Below are 21,539 nucleotides of genomic sequence, written 5' to 3' on the forward strand. Positions count from 1 at the left end.
CTTGCGTTTGCCGCGTGGCCTTGGGAAAAGGACTCGGTTTTCTCATCTGTGAAATGGGGACGCTGTGGATCTTGATGAGGGACCAATGAAGTCGTGTGCGGTAAAGGCTCTCCCGCACAGCACCTGGCCCCTGGCAGGCACTTGGTGTTGTGGTCGCCTAAGAGGGTGGAACTTTTGTCCCTGGAGTTTTTTTCTGCAGTGACAGCTGCTCCCCAGCCTGGGGGGCCGGCTGCGGATGGGCCACTGTGGAGCTGTGAGCAGCTGGCCTCTTCCTGTCCCCAGGTCCTTGCAGGGGGCAGAGCCAGACAGGGAGTTGGGTAGGGGTAGGGGCTCCTATGGCTCAAGGACAGAGCCCAACGCTCCTCCTGCAATGGGTGACAAGCTCCCAGCCTGAGCTCTTGCTTCCCGTTGGGCATGCTTTCTGAGATGTCTCTCGCAGCCTCTTTTTAAAAAAGCTTTTAAGTAGCTTTATTGAGACGTAATCCACGTGCCATACAATTCTCCCATTTAAAGAGTACAATTCAGTGGTTTTTAGTACGTTAGCAGATGTGTGTGAGCGTCTCCACAATTGACTTGAGAACATTGCACCCTCTCAGAAAGAACTCTGTTCCCTGAACTATCACCTCCTTATCTTCCCCCTGCTCGCCTCCCACCCCTCTCCCCCCAACCACCAATCCGCTTTCTGTCTCTATGGATTTGCCTGTTCTGAACATTTCGTATCAGTGGAATCAGACGACACGTGGCCTCTTGTGCCTGGCTTCTCTCTCTCAGCTTCCTGTTCTTAAGTGGTAGCTTGTGTCTTGGTTGCCTCATTCCTTTTTATGGCTGAATTGTATTCCATTGTACGGATGGACCGCATTTAGTTTATCCATTTACCCATTGATGGGCCTTTAGGTAGATTTTGCTTTGGGGCATTATAAATGAATCTCTGTGGACATGAACGTACAGATTTCCATGTGAATATGTGTTTCTCTTTCTCTTGGGTGGATATCTAAGCCTGGACCTGCTGAAAGTGAAAGTGTTAGTCCCTTAGTCGTGTCCGACTCTCTGAGACCCCACAGACTGTAGCTGCTAGGCTCCTGTGTCCATGGGATTCTCCAGGCAAGAATACTGGAGTGGGTTGCCATTCCCTTCTCCAGGGGATCTTCCCGACCCAGGGATTGAACCCAGGTCTCCCGCATTGCAGGCAGATTCTTTACTGTCTCATCCGCCCAGCTGGATCATATTCATTCTGTGTTTAACCTCTTGAGGAACTAATTGCCAGATGATTTTCAAGAGTCACTCCACCATTTTCCATCCCCATCAGTCAGCCGCTGCTCACCTTGGTTTCCCCTTTCTTGCCAGGGGAGCTCCAGGACTAGATTTGGCCCCTCAACCATTTCTAGACCTGAGGCCCTTCCTTTCCCCTTTCCTGACTTAATTACTCCCAGGGGCTCCTGAGTAGGCGGTGGGGACCTAAAGGGAGATCCCTGGGCCTAGAGGCCTGAGGAATTCCTCCGAAAGCAGCAGGGTGTCTGTGGGGCTCACAGTCTCAGTGATTCTTTCCTGGGTCTTTGGGGGTGAGGACACCGTCCTCTGCTTGGGGTTTTCAGAGAGGAGGCTCCCTCAAGGCTGGTGGCACAGGAGGCGGAGGTCTGGAGTGACTGGTGGGGCTGCGTGGCTGTCCCTGGAGTCCTCTTGAAGTCAGTCCATAGGCTCTTGGCTCGGTGGCCTTTGGCGGGGCTGGAGAGGGGACTCATGCTGACAGAGCACCAAGTCAGGCCTTGTGGAGATGTCACCATCCACCTTCCAGGTGAGGCTCAGAGAGGGCAGTGCCTTGCCCAGGGTCACACAGTAAGAGAGGAGGTGGAGAGGTGTGCTGAGCCCAGGGGGTTGCCACCAGCCAATTCCTCAAAGGTCTGCCCTCTGCCTTGGGTACCACACGGCCCGAGTGGCCAGAGGTATCCTCCTAGCAGAGGCAGCTCAGAGGCACACTCTTCGCAGAGAGCTGCTTCGTGCCACCCGAGAGTCCTGTCTCAGGCTGGGAGCGGGGCTGGCGCTGCTGATCCCAGGTCTCAGGTCACTGGGCAGCACCACTGGGGAGTCCAGTTTCCCGGGGGTCTCTTCCATCTGCAGCCAGGGAGCAGTCAGCTGAGGAAGACAGTCACCTGGGGGGCGTCCTGGGCCCCGCAGAAACGCGTGTGGGCAAGAGAGATAATAGTGAGAGTGGCTCCGAGCAGGGCCCTGCGGGCTCGGCCCTCCACCCCTGCACCCTGGGGACCAGGCCTGGCCCAGAGGAAGGGGCAGCCCAGCCCCCACCTCCTCTCCATACCGCTCTGAGTCACTGGTTTCCTTCCTGTTCAGAGGTGTTATTTTAAGAATGCGGTGTCACCAGAGGACCGAGGCCCAGCGCTGACACTTCATTTCTGGCGCCTCGTCCACCTGGTTCTTCTCGGGGAGGAGCCCCGTCCTTCTCCCCAAGACCTAGCTCCTCTGTCTTAGTCATTTCTGTCCCAGGCCTTCCAGTCTGGCACATCCTGGCCTGTGTGCGCTTTCTCCCTCCTTACTCAGCTGCGCCCCCATTTCTAGAGGAGGAAATACAGGCGTGGAGGGGGTGGGCCTTCCTATTGATACCCCAGCCACTCCCGCACTCCCGCCCCGCCTCGCTCCTCTGGGGTCTGGGCCAGGGATTTCCCCGCCTAAAGCTTTTTTTAAATTTAAGTTTATTATTATTATTGGCTGCGTTGGGTATTTGTTGTTGCGGGCAGCCTTTCTCTAGCTGCGATGTGCGGCTTCTCACGGCGGTAGCTTCTCTCGTTGCAGAGCACTGGCTCTAGGCGCACAGGCCTCAGTAGTTGTGGCAAGCAGACTTAGTTGCTCCGCCTGTGGAATCTTCCCGGACCAGGGATTGAACCTGTGTCTCCTGCACTGGCAGGTGGATTCTTAACCACCGAACCACCAGGAAAAGTCCCACCTCTTTGGTCTTGTGTCGCCCTGGCAACAGGAGAAACCTGGGCGGTAGCAGAGAAAGCTTCTGTGGGTGTGAAGGCCAAGGTGGCCTCATGGCCTCTATATTAAAGGACATGCCTCCCAGGACAGAGCAGGTGTTGCCTGGCCTTGTACAGCCCCCTGCAGGTGGTGAGGAGGGGTGAGAACCCCCACCTCTGGCCCTGCCCCCTCCCCCCTAGCAGTGTACCAGCCAAAGATGCCTTGTGATCCTTCCTTACTCCCATGACAGGGCAGCGAACAGCCTCCTGAGGCCAGAGTATTTCCCGCCCAGGTCTGTTTACCTCAGTGCCCAGCGAGTGCCTCCTTGGAGGACAGCCCCTCTGGTTAGAAGCAGCACATCCCACGGTGTTCTCTGATTTCTTCCCGGTCTCTTGCTGAAGGCCACCTGGGGCAGCAGAGTGCTGTGTCCTTGTCTCACCCAGCAGGGCTGGAGGGTGAAGGTGATCCCTCCCCTGCAGGTTTGGCAGGTCAGAGGCGGGCTGGGACCCCACCACCCTCCCGGAAGTCCGTCGCCTCTTTTCTGGCCCATCCCACCTTGTAGAAACAGGCCACCCCCCCCCCCCCGCTTCTCACCCCTAGCCCATCACTGGCACCGGGGGTCTCTCTATGTTGTCCTTCAGCCCCTCCTGGCCTCCTTAGACTGTAGAGACTGCCATCTGTAAAACCAAAAGACGGCAGTTGAGTCGCCAAATCTGACACTTCCTGGGCTTCTCAAAAGCCCTATAAGGTAGTTCCTATTTGCTCCATGCCCATTTTCCAGACGAGGACGCTGAGGCCCTGATTGTTGAAGGCATATGTCTGACAGTTAGCAACGGGAACGCCATCACTTAAATTGGGACCCATCTGCTCCCCGAAGTGAACATGTAAGGCATGCCCACTCCTGCCAAGCTTGTGTTTTATTAGCTTGTGGAGAACATAAAAGACCTGATGCAGAGTCACCCAGGATTAAGCACAGCATTTAACGCCCTGGAATTCAGTACAGGCATCTTTGTAGGACTCCTTGCCGTCCTGAGATGTGGGCCGTCATCGTGTGCAGTAACGTGTTAACCTTCTTTGGTTGGGGAGTTCTGCACTGAGTCTGACTGTGGTCTCTCCTGCTGCCCTGATGTTCAGATACACAGAGTGGGGGTGGGGAAACCTCCTCGATTAGAGCCAAGCACCTGGAAGAGCAGCTGACCCAGCATGGGGGGAGATGGCCTGTGCCAGCCATGGGGCAAAGTCTCCATCCTGGGGGGAGTAGCTGAGCTTGGGGCCTGGAATTGCCTGAGGAATGGTCAATTGTCCTCAGCCAAGGCTGTCCACAGAGGGTAGGAGGCCTGTCCCTGGGGAAATGACAGGTTGGACCTGTGCCATGATGCTTGGGGGTGGTCCCCATCAGCTGGGACGATGTCAGGAGGTGTGTTCAGCTCCCTCTTCAGGGGTTGGTTCAAGGGCAGGGCCTGATATACCATCCTGCCTCACCCCAGGGCCCTACCTCGAGGCTTCCGGACACCACATCTCCGTTTTTGCCTGCCCAGCCTGACCCATCACCCTCTGTACCTGAGGCTGGTACCACCGTCATCCGTGGCTGCCTGTGTGGGTGTGTGAGACGGAGAGAGGGAGGGAGGTGAGAGGGATAGGAAGAGAGGCCAACACAAAGCGAGATGCACAGAGAGGCGTGCCGGCAGAGAGAGGGCAAACCCCTCCCTCCAGGGCTGGAGCTGAGAGGTGGGATTCAAGTGTCAGCTCATCTCTTACCAGCCAGAGGCAAATGTTTCCATCTCTCAGAGACTAGATTTTCTCATCTGTAAAATGGGGATGGTAATTGTATCAGTTAGTAACCGCTGTGTAACAGACTGGCCCCAGATTTAAAGAACAAGTTGATATTTCCCACAAGTATAAAAGTCAGCTGAGCAATTTCTCTTGATGTGGGCTTGGCCCACTCCCATCTGTGGGCAGCTGGAAAATCAGCTGGTGGGTCTAGCTTTTGGCTAGGATGGTTCTGGGTTTTTGGCTAGTGCTGCTATCTTCCGTGCCAGCTTCTTGCCTCCAGCAGGCCAGGCTACACTTGGTTCCTTGACGGTGAGGGGCAGGGGGAGCAGGCAAACAAGAGAGGAAGAAAGAGCAGAAAGGCTTCATCTGCTTTCCCAGTTTGCACCTGCCCCACTGGGGCTTCCCTGGTGGCTTAGTCGGTAAAGAATCTGCCTGCAATGCAGGAGACCCAGGTTTGATCCCTGGGTCGGGAAGATCCCCTGGAGGAGGGCATGGCAACTCACTCCAGTATTCTTGCCCGGAAAATTCCATGGACAGAGGAGCCTGGCAGTCGACAGTCCATGGGGTTGCAAAAGAGTTGGACACGACTGGGCGACTAACAGGCAAACAGAAAAACAAAAACACTGGGTGTGGATGGATACAAGGTGGGCAGGAAAAATTGCTTCCATGAATACAGTCACTGCACCTTGATGGTGACAAGGACCCTGATACTTCTTGGGCCTCTCAGTCTTCCAGACGTGACTGAGAGCTTTGCATTCATTATCTCGTTGGATCTTGACAACAACTCTCCGAGTTTAACGCCATTTACGGATGAAAACCTGGGGCACAGATGGGCTGAAGTCACTCGCCCAGAGACATACAGCTGGAAGATGCCAGAGCCAGGATGTGAGCCCGGGTGGTTAGCCTTTAACTGCAGCCCTGCCGTCCAGGAGAGAGAACACACAGCATCCAGCTCAGCTCTTGCCCCATCGCAGACGCTGCAGCAACTTCCTCCTTTTGATTTGCACACTTGTTGTTGTTGTTGTATGTGGACCCAGTTCATTCATTTCTCACTGCTGTGTAGCCTTCGAGGAATAAACGAGTCCTGACTTCCTATTCCTTTTTCTGAAGGTGGATACTCAGCTTGCTTCTTTTAAAAACATTTTTGGCCGTATCGTGCAGCGTGTAGGCTCTTAGTTCCCTGACTAGAGATTGAACCTGTGCCCCCTGCATGGGAAGCACAGAGTCTGAACCACTTGGCCTCCAAGGAAGTCCTGGCTTGCTTCTAACGTGTTGCTGTTATGAACAATGTCTTCCGTGCTTTCTGGGGTCCATCTCCTGGTGGAACACAGTGCCTGACTGTTTCCAGGGCACCTGCAGGAGGGGAGAGGGTCCTCGGGCACACCTCCCTTCACATCTCAGGGGCACAGATAACCTGTGTATGTTTCCGTCGGCTGTATGCACGCCTTCCTATCTCCCCTCGTTTTCACCAACCCTTGGCACTATTGGACTGTTTTCTCTTCTGCCAGTCCCTGGTGGTGGCAGGGTATGTCACCATGTTGGGCAGTTTTCTCTGTGCAAGGCCGTTGCTGATCTCAGCTCACCTGGGAGGTGTGTGCTTGCCTTGGGTGCTCATGCCCGAACTGTCCTGTGTCCCGCAGAGCAGCCACGGTGGCCCCAGGGGAGAGGGCCATAGTACCCATCGCTGTGCCCAGAGGGTCACAGTCTGTTCCTGGCGGGGGCTGTGGGCTGGGTCCCCATGTTCTGTTTCATGCCTGCCGGCGGCTGGTTCTCACACCAGTGGACAGCTCCCTGATGCCAAGGCCTGGGGCGCCGCAACAGGGCAGTGGCCAGCCCAGCCCGCGCCAGCTGCCCACAGTCCTGGCCCGGCTCTGACCTGCCTCCCTCTCTGTTTTCCTGCAGCCATTGTACAACCAGCCCTCCGACACCAGGCAGTATCATGAGAACATCAAAATGTGAGTACTTGAGGGCAGCCGAGCAGACGCACAGTGGGGTGGGTGGCCCGGGGTGGGATGCGGGTTTTCAGTTTCCGTCGGGGCTCCCAGCCAGGGCCAGGTGCTGGAGGAGGGGATGGAAGGGGGCGATTCGGGCCGGAGTTCTGGGCCAGGCTGGGCCTTAGATGGAAAGGCAGAGGTGGTGAGGGGCCAAGGGAGTGGCCCCATGAAGCTTTGGGAGACAGACCGTGGTTGGGGAGGGTGGGCAAGCTGCATGCATAGCTTCTGAGAGACAGAGGTGGAGGGCTGCAGGTCCTCCTCCTGTTTGAGCTGAGGAAGCTGTTACCAGGAGGAGGAGTGTGAGCTCGTGCGGTGGCCACGGAGTAAGCAGAGACCCTGTGGTTTGGGCTCTGATGTAAGCATAGTTAGGACTGTCTGTGGTGCGCACAGGGGGTCCATCTGTGACACAGCCCAGTGTGGGAGCAGCTGGGGGCACTCACCCAGACCCAGACGCTTTGGAATGGCCAGTATGATATAGCCCAGTGAAGGGGCCTTTTCCCAGATGAACACTAGAAGCAGAAAAATACCAGTGAAGTGCCACGCACACTTGGCGTGGGCCAAGCTGGCAAATCAGGGGCACCAGGATGGTGCTGGGGGCCAGTGTCTTTATGTGCTCAAGCTGGGTACCAGGTGCTGAGGAATTGTGACTGTCAGAGGTTGGCTTTTTCCTGGGCGTGCATTAGTAGCAGCATAGCTTCCTTGGCCGAGGAGGGGATATTACCTCATGTCGTTATCCAGGAGTCTAAAAGGTCAGAGGAGTCTTGCCTGTTGAAGAACATGTGGCTGTGAACACTCCGGGGATGTTAGGTTATAGGAAGGTCCTGTGGGATCACAATCTTTGAACGGTTCAAGGTTCATTTTTGTGTGACCTCAGGAGGGCGGTGCTTAGCTGGTCCAATGGGCAGTCCAGTTTGGTCTGACTGTCCGAACTTCCTTGGGGTGGAATTGCAGGGTGTATGTGCGGCACTGAGCTCCCCATCCCTGGGGGCATGCAAACCTCCTGATGGTTTTCAAATATCTGCTGGTGTTGGACAGGTTGTTGGGGAGGTCCCTCCTCTTGTAGTTTTTGGACCCACATGACTAATCTAGGCTCTGGTGACCCAACACGGCCACCCCCCTTGCAGCTCCCGGTGGCTAATGGAGCAACCTAGAAAAGTCTCTTGTTGCCACTGAGGTCCTTGGCTTATTTGGGCTTGTGAGCACCTGCCTCGCCTTTGTTGCTGCCTGTCACTTAGCCTGTGGCTGCCAGGGGCTATGGGGTATCCTTTCCGGGGGAGCATTGGGGTATCCCTGGGTTTTCCGTGTCCTATGTGGCCTGTGCTTTTGTTTAGCCTTGAGAGTGTGTTCACCGTTCTGGTACCAAATCCCTCTCGATACTACATAGTTTATTTTCCAATCAGGCCATGTTAGTCCTTTATAAAGCTTCCCAGGACCTGCCTGGGGCCACTGCTGGGGGTGGGGGAGCCCTAGATGGAGTTTGGTTTAGGGCCTCTCATGGCTGGTTTAGGGGATGAGCGTGGCATGTTCTCAGCTGGGCAGACCCTGCTGGGAACGTTCAATCATTCAATACACATTTATTACACTATGTGCCAGACCCTGTTCTAGGACCTGGGGATTTAGCTGTGAACAAGACAAAGTTCCCTATACTTTCATTAAGCTATATCTAGCAGTGGAGACAGAAAACAAGTTAAGTAAATGAGAAAATATCAGCAAATAAAAAGTACTATGGTCACATAGCTGTCTTAAGCTCTTTATGCTTTAATATACCGAGTTGTATTTTTCCTTTCAACATAAACATTTTTGATAGCAATATTATTACACTAGAAGTCTTGCATACATTTTTTTCCACTAGACTACAAATGAGTAATATTTTAAGCTGAATAGCATGGATGATTTCAGGTTATAAGAATGGCCATAGAATCCAAACAACAAAGGCAAAAGGTATCCATACAAATAGTACTAACTGATAAGATACTGCTGCTTATAAGTAAAATAAAACTATGAGTTTACTGAAACCAGTGCCCAATTCTTATATCCTATAATCTTCATCAGAGGACAGTTCTCCTCTACTAGAGTACATTTTGGCTAAGTAGGTAACTGCCTAGTGAAATTTACTCCAAAATCTAAGTCACAGATGAACATGTTTAAGTTTAAAACATAGAGATAAATAATTTTGAGATTTCTTTGGTGATAAGTGGTCTGTTTCATGTTAGAAAAATGTATCTGTAAGCAAGTTATTTGAATTGCTTTCTTCTTAGAATTTTAATTTTTTTCCCCATAGTTTGCCACTGAAATCATAATCAATTCTGTAATTTTAGTTCCAGTGTGATCGTGATTAAATCAGTACAGTCATTTACTTTAAAAAATACTATGAAGGGACTTCCCTGGTGGTTCAGTGGTTAAGACTCCACTGCAGAGAGCATGGGTTTGACCCCTGGTTGGGGAGCTAAGATCCCGTATGCTGTGTGGCATGGCCAAAAAAAAAAAAAAAAGCAAAGACAAAAAAAAAGTGCTATGAAGATGGCAAACAGGGTGATGGGAGAGAATGTAAGGGGTGACTTTAGCTGAGGGGATCAGGGCCACGACCTGACAGCTGAGGGAACATTCAGAGACCAAGCAGCAGCTGGCATGTAGACCCTTCCCCCGACCAGGGGCAGGTGGAACAGGCGTTGCAGAGGCCCTGGGGCTGGACTGAGCTGGTGGGATCACAGAGAAGCCTGGCAGGTCCCGAAGGGGTAGGTGAAGGAGAAGAAGGTGCTACGCAGATCACCTAGGGCTGGCGACGAGTTTGGGGTTTTATTATCTGTGCTAAAGGAGGCTAGTAATGAGGTTTACATGAAGTGATGTGATGGAGTTTTTACGAGCCCACGGTCTAAGGGGCAGGTTGAGGACCACAAGCATCTGGCTTGAGTGGCCAGTCACTCTCGGTGCCTCGGTTGCCGCATCTGTGAGATGGGTTGAAGATTCAATGAAACCCCAGAAGTTATTCAGTGTCAGGCCTGTAGGAAGTGTTCTGTGATTTTTCTCACTTCATCAGCAGAGACCAAGAGAGCTACCCTCCCTCATTCATTCACTCATTCATTCAACAGATATTTAGGAACACTTGCTCTGTGCCAGGCACTGTTCTGGGCACCGAGGAGAGAGCAGTGAGTGAGGAGGTCTGCCATTCTGGTGGCGCAGACGGATCATAAAGAAATATGTCTGTGATATAATGATAGCTTGATAAGGACAAGAAGACATATCAGGCTGGGGCTGGGGTGAGGCGTTCTCTTTCTCAGAGTGCAAAGCTTCACCAGCTCACCCCAACTGGGCCTCCTCCCAGGCTCCCTCCCTCCTGCCTCTGTAATCGCCACCAGGTGGAAGGTTATCCCTTCCCCAAGGACCTTGCCCTGTCACTTTAATTTCTCTGTGTCTGCTCGCTGGGGCCTCTGAGTTAAAGTTAATTTCACGCCTGACTTCCTGCTGCACTGGCAATTTTGGACGTGTTGAAGTCACCTGTACCCCACCCCGATGCTGTCCTCTGCCACCTGCCTCCTCTGGAGGTGTGGGGGCGGCCGCTCATGCTCCTGGCTGGGGCGGGAGACTGGCTGTGGTCTGGTCTTAGCCCCAGTCTTCGGCAGTGACTCTGCAGACCTCCTAGGCTTTGGGAAGCAGGGGAAGGGGCCAGGGGTGGGTGGGGGGTGACCCCAGAGCAGCATCAGTGGGTGTTCCGTGGAGGGGTTCCCTGCCCTCTGCAGGCTGGACCCACGGGGAGAGGTGGGGGCTGAATTCTCTGGGTCGGGGAGCCTACAGTGATTCGGTGAAAGGTTGTGGGTTTGATGCAATGGTTACAGTTGCAGCCCCTTTGTGCTCTGCCGTGGCCACCCCTTCACCTGGTGTTGAGCCTTGTTCTCTCCTCCCCTCGAGGCTGGAAGCCTGCTGGCTCCTGGTGGCTCTTCCTTCCGGATTTTCTTGTCTTACAGACTGATTTCTCCCCTTTTCCTGCCTTACTGGGGTTTGGCTGATGCCCTAGGGCCATGCAGGTGGGAAGGGCACTGTGGACCCAGGTTACTGTTAACTGGTCCTTGTGGTCTTGCGCTGGAGGTTCAGAGATGTTGAGTAACTTCCCCAGGGCCACACAGCCACACTCTTTAGACCAGCCCAGTCTGCATACACACCCTGCTTTCCTTGCCTGTGTCTGCAGTCCAGGCTTTGCCCCTCACTAGCCCAGTGACCTCGGGCAAGTCACATCACTTTGCTTGTCAGTAAGTTGGTCTCCTTGGAAGTCCCACTGTGTGGGAAAAGTATGCTTGGCCCCCAGTGAGCATGTTTCAGACCATCAGTCACCCCAATCTGACAAGCTTTTCCCAAGGCATTCAGGGCCCTGCACGGGCTGCCTCCATCTTACTCTTCCCCTGAAGTCGGGGGGTCTGGTTCTCCTGAACACCCCTCCTTACCCCTTCCAAATTCACCATCACCCTTCCTCCCTTGGAAGGGTGCCTACCTCATTTCTCTTTGCCCACCCATTCACTGCTTCTCCCAAGCCTGTGCTCAAACCTCATCTCCTTCAGGAAGCCTCCCCTGATTGTCCCATGCTTTCCTTTTTCAGAATCCTGTAGACCCCAGGGCTTGGCCAGACTCTCCTTGAACGTCCACAGACTTTTCATTCCTTCCTAGCTCCCCTTCTCCTCGTTCAGTGTCAGCTAACAAAGCCTGTATTTCTTGACAGGTTGTGCTTTTTTAAACCCTGACTTTTCCAGGAGACTGAGATATCCTTTGCACCCTAAAAATGCTTCCACCAACGAACTCATCACATTGCTGGTCTGTCGGTCCTTCCGGAACCCTTTGAGAGAGACTCTGCTTCTTGTTTTTGCCAGACAAAATCTCGGCAGAGAAGATTTGTCTGCAGTATGCTGTTTGCAGCTGCAATACCTAAACACTTCTTGCGACAAAATAAACACTCAAAAAAAAAAAAAAGTTTGCCAGAAGAGTATTGCACAAATGAACACCCCAAGCCAGATGTCTAGAAGCTTGTGAACCCAGATGCATGCCTCTGGGGCAGGAACAAAGTTAGGGAAGGGCTGGTGGGAGGTGCTAGGGAGTGTAGGGACTAGGGGGAATGGTGAGCTTGTCACTCTTTTAAATGGGCAGTCAGGGGACTTCCCTGGTGGTCCAGTGGGTAGAACTCCAATCTTCCAGTGCTGGGGACAGAGTTTTGATCCCTGGTCAGGGAACTAGATCCCACACAGCCCAATTAAAGTGTTGACATGCCACAACTGAGACCCAACACAGCCAAATAAATAAACATTTTAAAAGGGTGGCGGGGGGACAGTCAGACCTCAGTTCCCAGTCTGTGGCCATAAAGGAGTGTGATCAGGCTGCCTGGTTTTTTTTTTTTTTTTAAGAGAAGCTCTCTGTTCATCTTTTTATGCAGCAGCTTCTGGTTTTCAATAATGGCAACAAACGCAGTGTTTTCAGAAAGCTCCACAGCCCAAACACAGCAGTCTCAGGAACTGGCCCTGCTTGGTGGACTGCACCTGTTTGCAACCTGTGGACTTGACATTGGTCCTCTTTGGCAGTCAGCAAATGGATACCTGCCATGGATACCAGCTTGCTCTGGAAGGAAACCCGGATCAGCTAGGGAGGACACGTGCCCTCCAGTAGCTATGAGGAATGGAGACGGCTGCTTGCCTGGCCTCTGCCCCTGCAAGCGAGCCTTTGTTCTCACTGAGGCCTCTTCAGCTTGAAGCCACAGCACCGTGCTTGGGGTAGAATGTTCCAGGCTGTGTGAGTTTCCTCAGGCTGCCAGAACTCTTCACAACAACCAGGCTGCCTGGAAACTATAGTGATTCATTCTCTCGTGGTTCTGGAGGCTGGAAGTTGGAAATCCAGGGATTGGCAGGGTGATCTCTTGCAGGTGCTATGGGGAAGATCCTTCTGTGCATTTTCTAGCTTCTGGTGTTTGCTGAGCATCCTTGGCGATCCTTAGCCTGCAGACGCTTCACTCCAACCCGATCTTCACGTGGCCCTCTTCCTGTGTCTTTTCATCCCCAAACCATCTCCCAGTCCATGGGAAAATTGTCTTGCATGGAACCTGTCCGTGGTGCCCAAAAGATTGGGGACCACTGCACAGACTTTCTTTGGATTTTCCATTTTCCCACTGATGCCTGTTTTCTGGTCCAAGATCTGATCCAGAATCCTTCTCTGTACTTCATCTTCGTGACCCCTTGGCCTTCACTCTGTGACCATTTCTCAGTCTTCCTTGATTTTCCTTACCTTGTCACTTTTGAAGAGGACTGCTCTCGGAATCTGCAGCATGTCCTACGATTTGGGTGTGTTTGATATTTTTTCAGGAGGAGGCTGGGCTTGTGGATTTGGGGGAAGAGTGCCCCCGAGGTAAGGGGGTGCCCTTCCCATCACGATACGTCAGGGGCACCCAACACCCTGACTGGGGGTGTTTATGTCACTATAGGTGGTGTTGACTTTGCTCCCTTGCTCAGGGAAGTATCAGCTGCCTCCCTGTCAAGTTGCTGTCTTTCTCATCCCTACTCTGTGCACTTTTTTTTTTTTTTTTTGATGTGTGGGCCATTTTTAAAGTCTTTATTGAATTTGTTACAATATTGTTTCTGTTTTACATTTTGGTTTTTTTGGCCAGGAGGCATGTGGGATCTTAGTTCCCTGACCAGAGATCGAACTTGTGCCCCCTGCATTGGAAGGTGATGTCTTAACCACCACTCTGGACCACCAGAGAAGTCCCCACTCTGTGCTTTAGAAGCGACTTGCTGTCCAGCCTACTGTCAAGGGGAGGGAAGTCCAGCTGCACCTCCTAAAGGGCGAATATCAAAGACTTTGTGGACTCAAGTGAAAGCCGCCACGATGCTTAGTAAATATTTGGGGAAAATGCTTTGCAGCTATGCAAATTTCTCATCTTTCCTCAACGTTTTGCCAGCCAGTTTAACATTCGTGGAAGGGTCTTGCCTGTAACAATTAGCACCGTGGTATCTAATAGTGATTTTCTACTTCCCTCAGTCCTTCTGGGTTTAGTAGTTGAAACTCTGTAAGGCTTCCCAGGTGGCTCAGTGGTAAAGAATCCGCCTGTGGTGCAGGAGACACAGGGTCTGATCCCAGCATCAAGAATATCCCTTGGAGAAGGAAATGGCAACCCACTCCAGTATTCTTGCCTGGGGAATCCCACGGACAGAGGAGTCTGGCAGGCTACAGTCAGTCCATGGGGTCACAAAGAGTTGGGCTTGACTGAGGATGCATGCACACGCACAAAGAACACGTGTCCCTTCTCTCTCCTTTGTTTATTTATTCTGTCATTGATTTACATCTGTGTAGATCTGTAGATGTTTATTTTATTCGTCGGGTTATAGTCTAGCACTAGTGTTATTTACTTTGCTTCTCAGATTGTTCCAGCTGTGGTCGTCAGAAACTCTTAGGTTGGGCCCTGTGTCCTTTTGACACCCTCCCACCACACTTCTTTTGGTGTGTCCTTCCTTTTTAACACTTCTCTGTTTAAAGACGTTCTGGGCTCGTCTTGTATATTTCCTGCCCCAGCGCCGGACTCAGTCATTCCTCCAGGGAGAAATGGCTCTATTTTTTCTTTGGCCATGTCCCCCTGCATTCAGGATCCTAGTTCTCTGACCAGGGATCGAACCCATGCCCCCTGCAGTGGAAGCACCGAATCTTAACCAATAGGCTGCCAGAGAAGTCCTGAGAAATGGCTCCTTTTACTGGAGAGTGGTGTTCGAGACCAAGACCTCAGAGCTGGCGGGCTTATTGCTCTGGACTGTCACGGCTTCTTGGCCTTCTCAGCTGCTGCCTTTAGGTCCAAACCCTCTCCTGTGTTCCAGCCCATGAGGCCTTGCACAGTGGGCCCTGCTCACCTTGTGCTCTCCTCCTCTCTGTCCCTCCACAGCACTCTGCAGCCACAAGGATCTTCTTCTGTCTGGTCTGCAAACACTTGAGTTTGTTCCCACCACAGGGCCTTTGCACACCCAGTGTGCTCTGCCTGGAGTGAGTCTCCCTGTGGGTCGTTCCGTAGCTGGGCCCTCCTGGTGATTGAAATGTCCAGGCCAACTCTGAGACATTTTTCTGCACCCTGAACCTGAAATAGCTGTGCCCTCCCCTCCCCCAGTCACTACCCCATCCCTCTGTGTAAGTTTCTGAATCTAAGGTTATCATTTTTTAAAATATTTATTTATTTGGCTGCGTCAGGTCTTAGTTGTGGCATGCAGGATCTCGGTTGCTACACACAGACTCTCTAGTTGTGAGGTGCCGGCTTAGTTGCTCCAGGGCATGTGGGATCTTAGTTCCCTGACCAGGGATCGAACCCATGTCCTCTGCATTGCCAGGCAGATTCTTAACCATTCGACCACCAGGGAGGTCCCCAGGATTGTATTGCTTATTGTCAGCATGGTCCCTCTATGTGTCACCTGCCTCCGTGAAGACTCGGAGGACTCAGGGCTTTGTGTTGCTCACCCCTGGGTCCCCAGGACCCAGAACAGTGCCTAGCGCATAGTAGGTGCTCGGTGAACTTTTGCTGAGTGACTGAGGAGATGAAAGCATGGTGCCATTGCTCCCATTATTCAGATGAGTAAACTGAGGCTGAGAGACCTGAGATTTGCTCAGAGACCCCCTGCTGTGGAATGAAGGGTTCTGGTCTCAGCCTGTATGGCTGAGGACCCCCAGTGCCCACCCTGCTGGGGAGGGCAAGATTGATGTTAAGTAGTGAGACCTCGAGGTGGGAGGCCTGCACGACAGGAGGTGAAATCAGATTGATCCAGGGAGCCCACGGTCTTACCAGCGACCCTCCTGGAAGTGAATGTGGCCTTTCCTTGTCGGGAGATGGATGGAGACAGGGCTGAAAGCCTGGCTGGGGTCCATAAATGAAGAGGGTCCGTGCAGGCCTGTCAGTGTCTCAGACTTGAGACCTGATAGTGAGGATGCTGGAAATCCCTGCAGGGTCTGGGGACACTCATCCGGACAGGGGTAAGGCGTGCTGGTAGACCTGTGCATGCATGGCTCCCAGCCACTGGTTTGAGAGCTTTTTGCAAGGGTTCTGGGTGCAGCTGAGGCTATGAGCAAGTTGGGGGACCCCGCCCCAGAAAAATTGATCCCACTGTACACTCAGATGGGATCAAGCAAGTTCACAGGCCTGATGGCCTCCCGGGGCCTGTCTGTGACCCCCGCAGACCCCAGCTGCTGCACTCTGCTGTCTTGGAGGTTGTGGGGAGGGGGCTGGGGGCAGTGGGCCCTTGGGTGTGCCTTCCCCCCTTTCCTGCATCGCTCGGCATCTCTGACTCTCCCTCTGCCTTCTTCTAGGGCTCCATCTCCCTTTCTTTCATTTTTACTTTATTATTGAAGAATGGTTGATTCACAGGGTTGTGCTGTACAACTCTGCTGCACTGCGAATACGTATATACAAATGCATACCTTCTTTTAATATTCCTTTTAAAAATTTTGCCTCCTATATACCATTTCCATTCCTTTACTTATTCTTAATTGGAGCATAATGGCTTTACAAAAATATTTGTTTCTGCCATGCATCAACATGAATCAGCCATAGGTACACATATGTCCCCTCCCTCTTGAACCTCCCTTCCACCTCCCACCCTGTCCCACCCCTCTAGGTTGTCACAGAGCACTCGGTTGTTGTTGAGCTCCCTGAGTCATACAGCAGATTCTCACTGGCTGTCTGTTTTACATATAGGAATATTAATATTCTTTCCCCTTATGGTTTATCACAGGATATTAAGCATAGCTCCCTGTGCTCTACAGTAGGTCCTTGTGTATCCGTCGTCCCGCCCACTTTCTTTGGATCTTGTCCTCCTCTGCCTGGAGGCCTGTTCCCCTCCTGTCTCGCTGTCTGTGTCTCTGCCAGGCTCCTTCCCCTCTGGGGCTCTGTCCTCATTTGGGATCTTATCCACTTCTCTCTCTCTCTCCCCTTGCTTCTCTCTGGGCCTCTGCCTGTCCTTCTGCTTTCCTTTTCTCTCTCATTCCTGGTCTCGGTGTCTCTCTCTCTGCTCCTCTTTCTCTCTGAACCACCCACATCCGTCCCACCCCCTGAAAGTGCCCACTCCCCTCTGAGCCCGCGGTGCTATGTGTGGCCTCCTTGGTTAAGAACCCCGATGGTGGGAGGGGTCTGGCTTCACCGACCTGAGGCGTAAGACCCCTCGAGTGCTTCCTGGAGTTCCTGCTGCACTGGCCCCCACCAGCCTGTCGCTGGCCTATCCATATCACCTCTACCCCAGGGGGGGCAGAGCAGGGTCTTTCTTGGTTGGAGGTGGCTTGAGGCCAGACCCCAAGATCCTGCCTCTGTGTGGCTGCAGCTTTCGGGGGCTTAGTCTGCCTGGCCTGTGTTCCTGGTCTAAGGCTGTGGCTTTTTCTCTGTGGCTGGTTTTCCGTGGCTAACGAGAGAGGGGAGCTTGGGTGTGTGTAGGGGTGATGGCAGCTCTGGGGAGGGCAGGAAGTCACAGGACCTTGACCCCCGTTCGGAGCCCTCTTTTCCTGCAGACCATGCTCATCCAGAGTATGGGTGGAGGGCACCTCCTATAGGGCAGAGGAAAGACACACATTGGGAGTACGTGGCTTGCCTCGGGGGATTATGGGGTCTCTTCCCTCACCGGAAGCCAGTGATGGGGCAAACTTCAGCGAGGGATGAAATTCCTGAAACCCTGCCTTTCTGACCTGCCCCGTTGGCTGTCTCCTTCTTGCTTAGAAACCAGGCGATGCGGAAAAAGTTAATCTTGTACTTCAAGAGGAGGAATCACGCCCGGAAACAATGGGTAAGTCATCACTGGGGCCCCCAGCCTTAGAATCTCTTCTGCTGCCCCCTCCCTTCTGTGAGCCAGGCTTCCTGGAGAGTGGAAATGGTCCCCGCCACTCAGACCACGGCCCCTGGGACCCCTGGGTTCTGAGCCTGATTCCTAAGTGTCCAGGGCATGAAAAAAAGCCAAGGACAGCAAGAGAAATAGGAAAAGACAGCAGCTGCTTTAGTGAAGCCGGGGGCTCGGGTTCAGCTGCCTCAAGGAAGCAAGGGTGTGGGCGTGAGGGGGTGCTGGAGACACTGCCCCTCCTTTTCCCACCTGGAAGAAGAGAAAGCATAACATTAGCTGGGAAACCTGGTCCCTTGTCAGAGGACCCACTGTGGATATTTTGGGCAGAGAGAGGTCTGCTGTCAGAGGTGGAGGACGGGGGTGGGCTGTGCGCTGGGTGATGGTGATTGCAGGGGATTCCCTGGGAAATGAGCCTTTCCCAGCCCACTGTGCTCATTCTGGGCTCAGGAAAGTCAGGACCCGGAGAAGCAGTGAGGCCTCCTTGCGGCAGTATGACTCCTGCGTTCCGCTGCATGCACACTCCAGGCTCAGCTGGGAGGCAGCCCCAAAGCAGGGAGAGCACACGCCAGAGAACACCTTTAGCTGTGGTTTAGGATGCTCGTTTACATCGCTGGTTCGCTGGGGGAGGTTAGGGCTGAGGGATGGAGGGAGTGTTACCCGTTAGTGTTCTTCCAGCTGGGAGAGGTAGAAAAGCTGGCTCAGATGGGCTTGACCGGTCAAAGAATTTCTGTAGCTGAGAGTCTACTGAGTGGAGTTCAGGAGTGGTTTGATCAAGCAGTGGTTTGATCAGGTTGTACCTGATCTGATGTACCTGAAGTCTATGCGGTTTCTTGGTGGTTGTTTTTTTTTTTTTCAACTCTGTGTTAGCACATTTAACAAACTGATTTTCCTTTGGGACCTGAATTTCTGTAGCAGGCTTGGAGGCCAGAAAGAGAGAACTGTTCTTTCTTAGACCATCTCACAAAAGCTCGGATTGTATCACCTGAGGGCCCTGGATCCTTTGAAACAGTTTCTGAACCCACCCTGCTCTGGCCTTAGATGTCAGCTGGACCCTCAGAGAAGGGAGATACTTCTGTCCCAGATGCTGAAGGACTGAGAGGCTGGGGGCGGTGGGGGGGCAGCAACACCTCTGAACTCTGGGGACCCATGGGGTAAGAAGCGGTGGGCTTCCCAACCTTTCCTTTCTTGACCTTCTCAGACTCCTAAATTGACTGGATGGTGACCAGAAGCACCCAACTGGGTAGATGGGGTTCATGAAACAGGGCATCCTATGTTATTCACTGAATTAAGAAATATTTACTGAACACGTGCTGTGGGCCTGGTGCAGTGCTGAGCTGTGTTATGCTGAGTGGAGGAGAGGAGGGACAAGTGCCGGGCAGAGAAGTGGGGTGGGCGACAGCCTGGATGTCCCACCTCAGAACTGAGAGAGGAATGACCAGAAAGGACGACCTGTGTGAGTATCTGGGGGTCTGAGTGTCAAGAAGCGGGCGTAGCAAGTGCAGAGGCCCTGAGGTAGGACCCAGCATGGGGTGACATGGGACAGAATGCAACAGGCAAGTTGGACTACAGCGCATGAGTGAGGAGACTATGGTGGAGAACCTTTCTGTACTGGAGAGGAACATTTGGATTTTATTCCAAATACAGTGAGACAGTTTATTCTTAATAAAGAATACAAAGTCTTTAAGGATTTTTAGTGATTCAGAGAACTTGACAGTCATGTAGGCAGTTTGACAGGGTACAGTGAACGGCTATATGCCCACCATCTAGAATTCCTCATGGTTAACATTTCTTTGGGCTTCCCAGGTGGCGCTAGTGGTAAAGAACCCGCCTGCCAGTGCAGGAGACGGAAGAGATGCGGGTTTGATCCCTGGGTCAGGAAGATCCCCTGGAGGAGGGCATGGCTCCCCACTCCAGTATTCCTGCCTGGAGAATCCCATGCACAAAGAAGTCTGGTGGGCTACAGTCCATGGGGTCGCAAAGAGTCAGACACAACCGAAGTGACTTAACGTGCACGCACTGCTTTACATCCACTTGGTGTGTATGCATGTGTGTGTGTGAGTGTGAATGTTTTTGTATTGAACGCTTAGAAAGTAAGTGTGGATGCCCAGACCCTCGCCTGTCATGCTTCTCTGTCTCTTGGATGAAAGAAATTCAGGAGCACACCTCAGGATGTACAGCCTTTCCTGAGTAGTCCTGCCTGGGGGTGAAGGGCATGGTTGGGGAGGTCCTTTCGCTGGGGAGAAAGGAGATCTGATCTACATTTTAAAAGGATCCTGGTGACTGCTGAGGGTGGAGTTGGGTGGACGTAAGTTCTTAAGAAATCTCCCAGGGCTCCTTGGAGGTCCTTTGAGGGGATGGAGGGGAAATGGGCTTATTTAAAAATAGGGGAAGAGGAACTGGAGACTTCTAAGAAACTCTGGGTGGCTTTGTGGCCAAGCTGAGCCCGTCTTAAGAGAGGCTTTTGTGAAAATGAATTCGGGAAACCACAGGAACTGACAGGAGGGCATCAGGCATGATCTTGCTCTAGTTCTTATATAACGGGCCCCCGAGGCCTGTGCATCGTTGTCAGGCGGGACCTGGAGGGGGCTTGGTCAAGACGTGCCCCTTCAGATCTGTGTGTTTCCCGCCTCCACCTGAGTCAGTTCTCCGGTGGAGCTCTCACTTTTCAGAGGTTTCTGGGACTGCGACCTAGCAGCCCAGGCTGCCCTGCATGCCTGCTCTGCCCAGAAGGCTGAGGCTCTGTACCCAGAGGGGTGCCCAACCCCAACAGGAACCCCCACCGGGCCTGCCCTATCCTTCCCTGAGCTTACCCCACGACCCTGGAAGCCAGATTGTGTGTGTGTGTGTGTGTGTGTGTGTGTGTGTTGGGGGAGGGGTGTAAGGCTGAGTCACTAATGTACAGGTTCAAATCCCGTCCACCATACCTGCTGTGAGTGGTCCTGGGTGAGCTGTCTGGCCCCAAGCCTCGCTTTTCCTCATCTGTGAAATGGGGTCATGGTGGCGCTGCAGGAAGCACAGTGCCTGGCGGGGAGAGTGGGTGTGATTGACGGTGGCCCTGCAGAATGGGTTAGTCAGCGGTGAGCCTAGCCTGGACGGTGGGTGCATTCACTTCCTGAGGTGGCTGTAACAAATGGCCACAAACTAGGTGGCTGAGAAAACAGACATGTATTCTCTCTGTGCTGGAGGCCAGAAGTTCAAGGTGAAGATGTGGGCAGGGCTGTGCTCCCTTTAGAGGCCCTAGGGGAAGCTCCTTCCTGCCTCTTCCAGTTCCTGGTGCTCCAGACGATTCTTGGCTGTGGCCACAGGATTCCCATCTTGGCCTCCATCCTCACCTCCCCTTTCCCCTCTCTTCTCTTCCATGGACATCTGGCCCGGGGTCTAGTGTGTGTGTTAGTCCCTCAGTCATGTCCCACTCTTTGCAATCCCACGGACTGCAGTAAGCCAGGCTTCCCTGTCCTTCACCATCTCCCAGAGCTTGTTCAAACCCATGTCCATGGAGTCGGTGATGCCATCCAACCATCTCATCCTCTGTCATCCCCTTCTCCTCCTGCTCTCCATCTTTCCCAGCATCAGGGTCTTTTCCAATGAGTCGGCTCTTTGCATCAGGTGGCCAAAGTATTGGAGCTTCAGTGTTGGTCCTTCCAATGAATATTCAGGGTTGATTTCCTTTAGGATGGACTGGTTTGATCTCACAGTCCAAAGGCTTCTCAAGAGTCTTTTCCAGCACCACAGTTCTTTTTTTAAGAGATGGCTGAATGAAGCACGTTCTGTATCCTCGGCACCTCTGATGTCCTTATGCTTCACATCTGGCTTTGTTCTGACTTGGCCCAGCATCTGCTTTTGCAGCCTGAGTGATGGGCCGCAGGACACAGGCTGGGAGAGCCCCGGCCTGTCCCCTTCACCCATCGCTGAACACGCAGGACAGCCAGTGGGGGAACATTTCTCCGACTCCATGGCGCCTGAGCCGCTGAGCCCAGCGGAAGAA

General features: G+C 53.0%; 1 protein-coding gene across 28 annotated transcripts in view; it reads left to right on the forward strand.

The window, feature by feature from the left end:
* Positions 1-21,539, forward strand: part of NCOR2 (nuclear receptor corepressor 2) — a 235,426-nt gene that overhangs the window by 110,424 nt on the left and 103,463 nt on the right. For all 28 annotated transcript variants that reach the window (XM_060401093.1, XM_042234520.1, XM_042234523.1 and 25 more), the window contains 2 exons: positions 6,643-6,695; positions 17,437-17,503. In XM_060401093.1, coding sequence (XP_060257076.1) covers positions 6,643-6,695; positions 17,437-17,503 — 120 coding nt within the window. The remainder of the gene's footprint in view (positions 1-6,642; positions 6,696-17,436; positions 17,504-21,539) is intronic.

This window comes from Ovis aries, chromosome 17 (genome assembly GCF_016772045.2).
Source record: "Ovis aries strain OAR_USU_Benz2616 breed Rambouillet chromosome 17, ARS-UI_Ramb_v3.0, whole genome shotgun sequence".
NCBI classification, from domain to species: domain Eukaryota; kingdom Metazoa; phylum Chordata; class Mammalia; order Artiodactyla; family Bovidae; genus Ovis; species Ovis aries.